This window comes from Anastrepha obliqua, chromosome 5 (genome assembly GCF_027943255.1).
Source record: "Anastrepha obliqua isolate idAnaObli1 chromosome 5, idAnaObli1_1.0, whole genome shotgun sequence".
Classification (NCBI taxonomy): Eukaryota; Metazoa; Arthropoda; class Insecta; order Diptera; family Tephritidae; genus Anastrepha; species Anastrepha obliqua.
In genome coordinates, this window is record NC_072896.1 from 6,903,521 (window position 1) to 6,915,921 (window position 12,401).

Consider the following 12,401-nt stretch of genomic DNA (forward strand, 5'->3'; position numbering starts at 1 on the left):
AGTGATAAATGGATTTGTAACGAAAGCCGGAATCTTCTAATATTTATGTATTAATCTCCCCTACAGAATTTCTCGCTGAACTACTGGATTGAGAAGGGTGCGCCGTCGCGCAAAATTGTCATGGGTATGCCACTGTATGGGCAGTCATTTACGCTTGAAAATGCAAATATTAATGGCCTCAATGCCAAGGCACCTGGCCCTGGTAAAGCAGGCGAATTTACGCGTGCTGCAGGTTTCCTGGCCTATTACGAAGTACGTAGCTGCCTATACTTAAGAGCCGAGTTATTATCAATTAATATATTTTCGCTTTATTTCTTAATGTAGATTTGTGATCGCATCAAGAATGACGGCTGGGAAGTCATACAAGATGAGCAAGGACGCATGGGGCCATATGCTCGCAAGGGCACACAATGGGTGTCTTTTGATGACCCGGCTATGATACGTAAGAAGTCGCAATTAGTGCGTGCCATGGATTTGGGCGGTGGTATGGTGTGGGCTTTGGACTTGGATGATTTCCGCAATCGTTGTGGAGATGGCGTACACCCGCTGCTTACACAAATTCATGATGTGCTGAAGGATCCACCGAAGGAGTATGAGGAAATGCGTAAGTTAACTGATAGCTGATAGTAACGTGGAATGTGCATGAGTCTCAATAATTTGTTTTATTTTACTAAAAAACTGCAGCTGGCCTTATTGCCAATGAACCAGTAATACCTTCAACAGAAACAGAGTCGGGAGAAGAGTTAAACACCATAGAAGCTTCCGTCGTACCTGAAGATATAGAGACAGGGTTTGCCGAAGAAAATGTTGTCGATCCGAATGGTGACGTTGAAGAAGTGATCTCCTCGGCAGAGCAAAGCCAAGAAGAAGCTACAGGCACTGGCACCATAATTGGCACCGGTACGAGTACCGGCACTTCCGCGGAGATTGAGACCGAAACGAATAACTTTAAGGTTGTCTGCTATTTCACCAATTGGGCTTGGTATCGTCAAAATGGTGGAAAATTCCTGCCCGAAGACATTGATCCCGATCTGTGCACACACATTGTCTACGGTTTTGCTGTACTCAACCGGGAGTCACTCACAATTCAACCGCATGACTCTTGGGCTGACATGGACAACAAGTTCTACGAACGTGTGGTGGCCTTCCGAAAGAAGGGCATCAAGGTGACCGTGGCGATTGGTGGTTGGAATGATTCAGCCGGTGACAAGTATGCTCGTTTGGTGCGCAACGCTGCTGCAAGAGCACGTTTTATAAGCCACGTTACTGAATTTATTCAAAAGTATGGATTTGATGGTCTGGATCTGGACTGGGAATACCCCGTTTGTTGGCAAGTGGACTGCAAGAAAGGCACATCTGACGAAAAGGATGCATTCACTGCTTTAGTGCGTGAACTCTCACAGGCATTCAAGCCGAAAGGACTGTTATTGTCGTCGGCTGTGTCGCCCAATAAGAAGGTTATTGATGCCGGTTATGATGTGCCGTCTCTCTCCCGCTACTTCGACTGGATTGCCGTTATGACATATGACTTCCACGGGCAATGGGACAAAAAAACTGGTCACGTTGCGCCAATGTACGATCATCCCGCCGGCACAGAAACGTTTAACGCCAATTTCTCCATAAATTATTGGTTACAAAATGGTGCCGAACGTCAGAAGATCATCATGGGTATGCCAATGTACGGACAGTCCTTCTCGCTAGCACAAGCATCAGACCATGACTTGAATGCGCCAACGTATGGAGGCGGTGAAGCCGGCGAAGCAACACGCGCACGCGGTTTCCTAGCTTACTACGAGATCTGCTCGTACATTCGTAAGCGCGGCTGGAGTGTGGTACGCGATCCACGAGGACGCATGGGACCGTACGCCTTCCAACGCGATCAGTGGGTCTCCTTCGACGATGTTTCGATGATCCGGCATAAGAGTGAATACGTACGAGCAATGGGATTGGGTGGCGCTATGATTTGGGCGCTGGATTTGGATGACTTTAAAAACACATGCGGCTGCGAGACTTACCCTCTGCTGAAAACGATTAACCGTGTCCTGCGAAACTATCCAGGTGTAGCACCAAAGTGCGTGCTAGAACGGAGGGACTATACCATGAGTGAGTGCTTTACCAAACAAGTGATAGTTGTGTACAATATTTCCAATTATCTTTTGCTTACACAATTTTCTTACAGTTGCTAGTGATAGTGGTCCGTCGCAGGCGTACTCTGTGAAACCGAAACCGGGCGAAACTCCCCGCCCCACCTACTCCAGTCAGCTCATCGAAAGTTCGCCACAAATTCCAGCAGGTGCATTAGAAGACTTTGGTGAAGTGGAGAAGCAGCCGTGCAACGGAAGGAACTTTGTGCCGCACGAGCACGATTGCAACAAATACTATGTTTGTCAGTTTGACAAGCTGATTGAGCAGAGGTACCACATCGCCATGAAATGTACCCACTTTTTGCTTTAATACTTTTCATATCACTTTTCAGCTGTCCCGCTGGTCTACATTGGAACGAGTTTTACTGTGATTGGCCGCAAAACTCTAAATGCTCTATGCGCCAAGAGGCAACCACTCAGCGTCCAATTCCTCAGCGCCCCAAGCCCATAGCTACAACTACACGACGCCCACAGTCCTCGCAAACGACAAGTCGTCCCAAACCAATAGCTACCACACCATCTCCCCGACCAACAAAGCCAACTAAAAAGCCCTCGATGATTCCGAATAAGAAGCCAACCCCACGCCCAAAGCCACCCACTTTGCCACCAATTACTGGAAGTGGTGATTATAAAGTTGTTTGCTACTTCACCAACTGGGCCTGGTATCGTCCAGGTGAGGGCAAATATGTGCCCGAGGATATTGATGAAAACCTCTGCACGCATGTCGTTTATGGTTTCGCTGTACTCAATACAAACTCGCTAACAATCCGCACACACGACTCCTGGGCTGATATTGATAATCATTTTTATGAGCGCGTAGTTGCCTACAAAAATAAGGGCATTCGTGTCACCATTGCTATTGGCGGTTGGAATGATTCGCTGGGTAGCAAATATGCGCGTTTGGTTTTAGATCCCGAGGCTCGTGCGCGCTTCATACAGAGCATACTTGATTTCGTCGAAAAGTATGGTTTTGAAGGTTTGGACTTGGATTGGGAGTATCCAGTGTGCTGGCAAGTAGATTGTTCGAAGGGTTCGCCGGCAGAGAAAACAGGATTTGCTGCACTCGTGCGCGAATTCTCCGCAGCTTTCAAACCGCGTGGCCTGTTGCTTTCCGCTGCCGTCTCGCCTAGCAAAATGGTTATAGATGCTGGCTATGATGTACCACAATTGGCGCGCTACTTCGATTGGATTGCTGTTATGACTTATGACTTCCATGGTAATTGGGACAAGCAGACTGGTCATGTGGCTCCGTTATACTATGTCGATGGCGATACAAATGAATATTTCAATGGCAACTTCAGCATTAACTACTGGTTACAGAAGGGTACACCGCGTGAGAAGCTCATCATGGGCATGCCACTTTATGGACAATCCTTTACGCTGGCCGATGTCAAGCAACGCGGCCTCAATGCTAAGTCTACCGGACCTGGACAGGCGGGAGCATTCACACGTGCAGCAGGTTTTCTCGCCTACTACGAAATATGCGAGAAAGTCAACAGTGGCGGTTGGTCAGTGGAACGAGATGCGCAAGGACGTATTGGTCCCTACGCGTACAATGGCAATCAGTGGGTTTCGTATGACGATGTTTCGGACATACGACGTAAAGCACAATTTGTCAAAAGTTTGGGTCTCGGTGGTGGTATGGTTTGGGCTTTGGATTTGGATGATTTCCGTGGACGTTGCGGCTGTGGTAAGCATCCGCTCCTGCGTACACTCACGCAAGAGCTACGCGGCATACCGGGCCAGAGAGCGCACGATTGCACGTAAATCAATTGGGGAGTGGTGGCAGGTGTCTACAGATTTAGGGTTACCACAAATACTTAATATACTCATAACAATAGTAATTTTCTTGTGCCAATAATTTATGTTAAAGCTCTCGATTAACAAATGTGAACAATTACAATATAAAATAGAAGTAGAAACATGACTTCGACTTATTTGAAATCTGTTTTCAAGATTTCGAATTTAAGTCGAATATGTTTGAGGCGAGATGAGATCTTAAATACAATTAAATTAGTTTAGTTTTTATTTTCACAATAGATTTAACGCCTTAATTAAAATACATTAGTATTTTTCTAAATTTCGAAATGCAAATATACGAAAGTACTTATAAGCCTAACACTCTTTATAAGATATTCAAAATAAATTAATAAAACCAACGATTTTGTATACGATGAAAATAAAAGTAATGCATTTTCCTCTGAATACCCTACCAACCTTAGTTGTAAAAAAGGAGATCTCCAAAGATATACACAAATTATAGTTTCACTTGATCAATATTTCTGTTTGGTTTGATTTCGTAAGAGGATAGATGGACGGACAATCACGCCATATCTAACACTCCTAAGCAAGAGTCCCATCTTCTTTGGTGTGGAAAGAGAACCGAAGCTGCTTTCGACAAATAACGTAAGGGGGCGTCCATAAATTACGTGAGGTGAGATGTCGTGAGATTTTATTCAACCCCATTCCCCAACCCCCAATCTCACGTGAGATTTTTCAAAATGTGGGTTTCTTATGTAAACGCGTTGGATTGTAAAGATTGTAAAAAGAAACAAAAAATTTGCTCCGTGCTTTTATTTATGACTAGTTAAGACTAGTAATCAATATTGCTGAGAGTTATAAGTGTAATAAAAATTTACCAAGAGAATACTTAAATCGTAACTACTCGAATATCTACTCTAATTCAGTCCATGGAGAATCATGCGGGGTTTCAAGAGAGACTATTGGGACCAACATGTTCATATGATTTTCAGTAAAATCATCTGCTCCTTCAACTTCGTTCTGATCTAGCCACTCTAAGCCGTTGACGCTTGCGCACAGTAACTCATTAGCTCGTCTTGTGACAATAAGTGAGGGTCGCACTTTGCTCGCCTGTGCTCTGCAGCTCTTGTGATAGATACGAAGTAAATACCGCATGTACTGCAGCATCTGTTCTCTAAATTATCACGTATACTTGGGCAATAGAGATCATAAGGCGTGCTGATGAAGGCATTCAGCGGTTGAATCGATAGGCGTATTAGAAATGGAGCGAATGACTTTCCGTCGTGTTCTTTAAAGTCCGGAATTGTCAAACGTCCATCAACCTGAGTGATAGGGTATGGAGGTGGCAGAAAACGGTGGTGAAGAATCATATGCAGATCACTCCGGCGTGGGCTGTAACACTTCTGGTCATCGCATTTCACAACGTAAAAAAAAAATTAAAAGAGGTTGTCTGTAAAGTCGGTTTACTGACGATAGTTTAACGTGATAACGTCATAAGAAAATACTGACTGAATGGTTGCATTTTTCAAAAGAAAATTTTAATTTTATTTGTTTGATAGATATTTTGTATGGATATAGAGAATGAGGTAGCATTAACATAACATAACATAACATAACATAACATAACATAACATAACATAACATAACATAACATAACATAACATAACATAACATAACAAAACATAACATATCATAACATAACATAACATGCTGTTCAAGCAAGGTAACGAGGCATTTTTTGGTGCGTGCAGCCGGCTACATAGAATTATAAGAATTATCACGTCAAAAAATAATAATAACATTAAAACAACAGGTATTATTAACAAACTTGGTTTTATTTTAAATTCTTCAAGTAAACCAAATTAATAATAATCAATAAGAAGGCATATGCAAATACAAATATGTGAATTTATATATGTACATATGCGCATATACATACATATATACGCTCACTTAAGTAAGAGAGAGCAAGATGTCGAACGTTGCCGTTCGTTTGCTTTGTTTGCTTTGTCGTTCGTTCCGCGCTTTCGCTTGCAGTTCATTCAAGGTAACGGCAATGAGCAAGGTAACGACAAATGAGTAAGGTAACGGCAATGATCAAGGTAACACTAATGAGCAAGGTAACGACACATTTTTTCGTGCGTGCAGCCGGCTAAATCGAATTATAAGACGTTATCACGTCAAAAAAAAATTCCTTTTGTAACACTTAATGAAAATTTGTTGACATTCGCGCTCGTTAAAAAACTAAAAAAAAAAAATAAAATAAGCACGCATAAAAATTTGAAAAACATTTTTTCGTGCGTGCAGCCGGCTAAATCGAATTATAAGACGTTATCACGTCAAAAAAAAATTCCTTTTGTAACACTTAATGAAAATTTGTTGACATTCGCGCTCGTTAAAATACTAAAAAAAAAAATAAAATAAGCACGCATAAAAATTTGATATGAAGAGTAAATATTGGCTTTCTCTAACGTGCTCAGTGTACCATTCTTCGGCTGGCAGGTCTGGAACACTGGAAGTGTCATTATTCGGGCCTATATATTTAGCGACTACTTCGTGTCCGTCAATGCACACTGCAGACCATTTTCAGCCAAAATATTCCCTGCCTTTTTGAAATTATCCTTTTCCAGACTTTCGCCTAATATTCTGCCGCTGGAGTTAAGATGTGTCCCAAAAGAATCATGGGGAAGAACAACGCCTCTTAGCTCTCGACTGAGTGGAGCCATGTGTCTCTCTACTCTGTTGAATGCGCTCCTGCCAGTGGCATTAGTCACAATAAATACTGCGTCCAAATAATATTGTTTAAAATGCTCTATGCCGTGTGTGATCACTTTTCGATATCCTGGACTCTCGTCAGGCCCACCGTCACTTGTATGACGCTATATAAGTTGGCCCACTATATGAAATTATATAAAAAAAAGTATTTTCTTAAAAATACCTACCTTTTGAAGGAATGCTAAAGTAATATAGACCGAACTTTTCTCTCAGTGGATTCCCTGAGAAGCCGTTCAATCTCATGTTTAATGTGATGTATTAACTCTTCTTTCTTCGGGAATTTTTGCTTCGCAGTATTCCATAATTTTATCACATCGTCCTGGCAGGACTTCTTCGTCTTATAGACGTATCTTTTGACGTATGCGTTACAAAATCGTGATAACTCATTTTAAATTAGTAAGGGCATGAACTGAGTCGAGTAAAACATTTACAAGAATAAACAAAGAAGGTTGGAACCTGTCCGTGTGTCGTTGCCACTCAGTTCGTACGCTCTCGTTCATCGAGTCGCGCGTTCGGCTGATAGTGGCGCGAAAACAAACGACGGGCTACACTGTACCGTAAATTCAGATTAAATTGAGCTATTTGGTGTAAAACAAATATGGTGGTTTGACAGTAGTAATGTATAACGTCGAAGTATGAATGAAATTATTTTCTTTCGAACGAATTAGTGAATGATCTTAATCATACTACGATTACGCTTAAGATTAAATCTTAAGCATGTACAATCTGGATAATGGACCAAAATAGTATAATTTTTTTTGTTTCAATCAGAAAAAAAATTGCGCGATATTTGCCGAGACCCCTCCTCTCTCCAACGTAAGATTAGATGAGATTTGAGTCGACCCCCTCCCCCCTTAAACATCTCACGTAATTTATGGACGCCCCCTAAGCGGTAACATAGTATTTACGTTCTTATCGTTAAGTGTTTAGATCCCTCTGTATATAATATACATATATATATAGGGTTATTCAATAGGTGCGCTTCAACTTTTTTCCGGTAGGGAGGGCGAACGACGCAATATTTTTTATTTTTCGCTTGTCATTTGTAAACTTCATTAGTATACATTTCATCATGGAACGCTACACACTTCAGCAACGATTGCAAATCGTGCAAATTTTTTATGAAAATAATCGTTCTGTTGCTGCTACTTTAAGAGCATTACGGCCATTTTACGGTCCATTTAACAAGCCGTCCCGTTTTGGGGTTATGTGAAGTCATTGGTCTACAGTAACAAGCCGGCGACGATTTGTCAGCTCAGAGCCAATATTGAACGCGAAATTGCTGGAATTTCGGCCGATTTATGCAAAAGAGTGGTCGAAAATTGGGTTCAACGATTGGACTTCGTAAAACGTGCACGCGGTGGTCATGCAAAAGAAATCGAATTTCATACTTAAATGTATATGTTCAAACTCGATAATAAAAAAAAATTAGTTAAAAAAGTCAAACCGTTTGTGTTTTATTCAATAAAGTTCAAAAGTTGAAGCGCTCTTACTGAAAAACCCTATATATGTATATATGTATATATGCCGAACGGCAGATATTTATATGAAGAGCTTTTTCATGGCCTAAATACACTCGGGAGCTTGCCATTGCCTGCCGAGGAGCGACCGCTTTTAGAAAAATGTTTTTCTTAATTTTGGTGTTTCCCGAGATTCGAGCCACGTTCTCTCTGTGAATTCCGAATGGTAATCACGCACCAATCCATTCGGCTACGGCGGCCGCCCTGTAGTACGAGAAGTTAAGTCACTTGATCGGAAGCTTTAAGTTTGCTCCACAAAAATTCATTTTAGGGCTTTATTCAGTACATAATGAGGTATAAACATATATTTGGCTTCCAACAAAAAAATCCAAATAAAAATATTTTTTTCTTATTTATATGAGATTTTCAAAATTGGTAAATGTAATGATTTTTCGCAGCGAAAAATTGCAGTAGCTTGAAAAAAGAAAACCAAAATCTTATGAAGAATATGACTTTAGTTGATAAAAACCGAGTTTACAGCAACCGTAATTTGTGCGCGATCACAGAGTCATGTGCATGGCTTAGAATAGATAGTTTATCTTAAAACTTACAGTTAAAATTTTAAGTCGATCAGATAAAAATTGCGCAATATAGAGAAGTTATGGTTTCGTGACAAACAAATTTAAAATTTCAAAATATGGTGGTATAAGTATAGCGATATATTTGTTTCCAGAATTAAATAAAAAATTTCAATAAAATTTATAGGTGCTGTCGACAGATCTATTCCCTCAAATAGTACTTTTTTTTAATTTGTCTCAAAGTGAAGATTTTTTATAAATAATCAGAAAAATCACTAAATTCAGTTATTAACCTTCTGCTGGACACGTTTCTTAAAATCTTCTGTTGAGCACTCGGGTCTGGCCTTTTTCGTCCTATTCGAGGACTCTTCTTAAAAGCTTATATTCACAAATCGATAGAAAATTAAATTTTAGGAAGCTAGCTGGAGGCTTAAGTCCTTAGTTATAATAGAAATATGTTAAATTCACGTTCAAAGTCGAAGAAGTATGGCCGGGTGTCCAACGTAGGGTTAAAACAAAATCAAAAGTCCAAACATAAAAATCCTCACACGGAAGACATCGGTAACATCTGAAGACTTTTTGACGTGATAACGTCTTATAATTCGATTTAACAGGCTGCACGCACGAAAAAATGTGTCGTTACCTTGCTCATTAGTGTTACCTTGCTCATATGTCGTTACCTTGCTCATTGCCGTTACCTTGCTCATTGCATTGAATGAACTGCAAGCGAAAGCGCGGAACGAACGACAAAGCAAACAAAGCAAACGAACGGCAACGTTCGACATCTTGCTCTCTCCTACTTAAGTGAGCGTATATGTGTATGTATATGCGCATATGTACATATATAAATTCACGTATTTGTATTTGCATATGACTTCTTATTGATTATTATTAATTTGATTTACTTGAAGAATTTAAAATAAAACCAAGTTTGTTAATAATACCTGTTGTTTTAATGTTATTATTATTTTTTGACGTGATAACGTCTTATAATTCTATGTAGCCGGCTGCACGCACCAAAAAATGCGTCGTTATCTTGCTCATGCGTCGTTACCTTGCTTGTTATGTATGTTACGTTATGTTATGTTATGTTATGTTATGTTATGTTATGTTATGTTATGTTATGTTATGTTATGTTATGTTATGTTATGTTATGTTATGTTATGTTATGTTATGTTATGTTATGTTATGTTATGTTATGTTATGTTATGTTATGTTATGTTATGTTATGTTATGTTATGTTATGTTATGTTATGTTATGTTATGTTATGTTATGTTATGTTATGTTATGTTATGTTATGTTATGTTATGTTATGTTATGTTATGTTATGTTATGTTATGTTATGTTATGTTATGTTATGTTATGTTATGTTATGTTATGTTATGTTATGTTATGTTAGGGAATCTTTTTATAATAGTTTTGAATTTGAACACAATGGAATTCCCGCGCCTAAACGGGCTTACCAATTGAAAGGCATGAAATGGCGCTGTCATCGATAAGGACGTATTGAAGTTCGATAATCATAGAAGAACATAGAGTCAATATTGCGGATTTATAACCTATTCCATAATCACGTTTGCATTGTTATTTGTTTATCATCTCATGATGAAAAGATTTTTAGTGGCAAGAACACCCTTTGCTAAGAATAGCGAAAATGAAGAAAATGCAGAATTATCTGCTGAAACGACTGCGAAGAAACTTCGTTGTGAAGCATCAGGCAGTAAAAATACAGTCGAAGAAAATTCTCTCGATGAAAGTGGAGAGAGTGTTGAACAATGCATCCCTCAAGAAGTTATAAATAAAAATGGCATCGGAAATTTTGTCGACACACGTTTGAATGATTCCCGAAGGTTCGATTTATTAAAAAATGATTGAAAAGATTGAATCTGACTCGATGGGTTTCGAAATATGAGGCCGTCAACGACTTTTTTGAGTTATTCCCGTTTGTTTACGAAACTCTAGATGCAATAAGAACCTCGGAAAAAGACGCCAAAAATCTGAAAAACGCCGTGGATTGCGAATTTTTAATATGTTTACATATTATCAATGTAGTTTTTCAACTTTCGTTGCCTTTGAGTCGTGAATTGCAAAAGGTTAATTTAGATTTGGTCCAAGCCATGAATCTCGCCAAAGATTTGCGCGTGGAAGTAAAAAAGATTCGCGCAAAAGAAGACGCTTTTTCTGCAATTTACGAAGCTTCGAAAAAATTGCTGAAAATCTTGACATTGAGATCAAACACAAAAGAATAGCGCGCAGACAAAAAAATCGAGCAAATCCTGAAGTTCAAAGCACGGAAGATTATTTTCATGTGACAGCGCTCAATCCTTTTCTAGATTTTTACATCATGAATCTTGGAGAAAGATTTACCAAACATGAAAATATATTAGAAGGATTTTCGGCCCTATTCAAGCATGATTTGAACGAAATCGACAAAGTAGCTGATAAATTCATCAAAACAGTCGAGTTTTACCAGGAATTTCTCACTGCGGGGCCACATGCTGTTCTTGTCGAATTAAAAGTGTGGAAGAGATATTTAATTCGTAAAGGCGATATTAAACCTGGAAACTCATTGGCTGCACTTGATCATTGTCCAGAAGAAAATTTTCCGAATATCAATGTGTTGCTAAGGATATTAGCTACTTTACCAGTATCAACATCTACTGCGGAACGCACTTTCTCTAGTTTGAAACGGATAAAGACGATTTTGAGAAACACGAAAAAAGAAGTAAGTTTCTTTAAGATCTTAATCTTTTCTCTAAGATCTGTAAATTTTATTACAAAATTAGACATTTATTTTTGTCTCTTTTTTTATTGTAGGATCGCTTGAACGGATTGACTGCTCTAGCTATTCATCATGATATTCCAATCACAGCTGATGAAGTCATAGATGAGTTATCGAAACAATCCCGAAAACTTGATTTTCTTCTTTAATTGATGCAAGAATTTTTTCCATATTGAGGGCATCCAAGGGAAAAATTTATATAGAGTATGGTAAGTGATTCCCATGATTATGGAAAAAGAAAACCGATAAAAATATATTGAATGTAAAAAAAGATATTGTCAAATTATATCCCCCCGCCCCCCCCCATCACAAAAAGCTATCTACGCCACTGAATAGAAGAAATGTGTATTGAAACATTTATCTCCATTGCTTTAAGAATTCTGAAAGTGTGTTGAGCGATATCAGTGCACGTACTCTCTGTTGTCACTCCGTTTAATATTTGCGGTCGATAAAGCAGACTGCAAAAGGGCACTTGGAAACACGGCTTTCATTCGCAGAAAACGTACGCACAAGAAACAAATATGCGGTTATGTTTATATTCATAAAAACATGTATTATATTAAACATTTTGTTTTAATAACCACATATTTTCATAAAAGATATTACCAGCGAAAGAGCATTATTTCTTTTGTTAATTTCTATATAATGCTTTTGTTTTTTGTAGATTTCAATATAATAATAGTAATTAATAAGTATTTAATAAAATACCTTCGGTATAATTTCTAACCATTTTAAAATTCCGTTAAATAAATTAAATTTGGCTCTTACTGCACTCATTCACGCCCTGTAAACTCCCTATTCTATATAAATTTCACAAATGCAACCGTGTAACCTAAACAGCTGTTCATCTTCGAAAATCACAAAACACTTGACTTGTAGATACTTTGTTTTGCTTGGTTG

The 12,401-nt window shown here is 38.9% G+C and overlaps 1 protein-coding gene across 1 annotated transcript in view; it reads left to right on the forward strand.

Annotated features, from left to right (window-relative positions):
* The window catches only part of LOC129249490 (probable chitinase 10), a 44,958-nt gene extending 40,667 nt beyond the window's left edge, over positions 1 to 4,291 (forward strand). The window contains exons 4-8 of the mRNA XM_054889340.1: positions 67 to 252; positions 325 to 604; positions 685 to 2,103; positions 2,180 to 2,414; positions 2,477 to 4,291. Of these exons, the coding sequence (XP_054745315.1) occupies positions 67 to 252; positions 325 to 604; positions 685 to 2,103; positions 2,180 to 2,414; positions 2,477 to 3,911 (3,555 nt within the window). The 3' untranslated portion in view covers positions 3,912 to 4,291. The remainder of the gene's footprint in view (positions 1 to 66; positions 253 to 324; positions 605 to 684; positions 2,104 to 2,179; positions 2,415 to 2,476) is intronic.
* Positions 4,292 to 12,401: the final 8,110 nt, after the last annotated feature.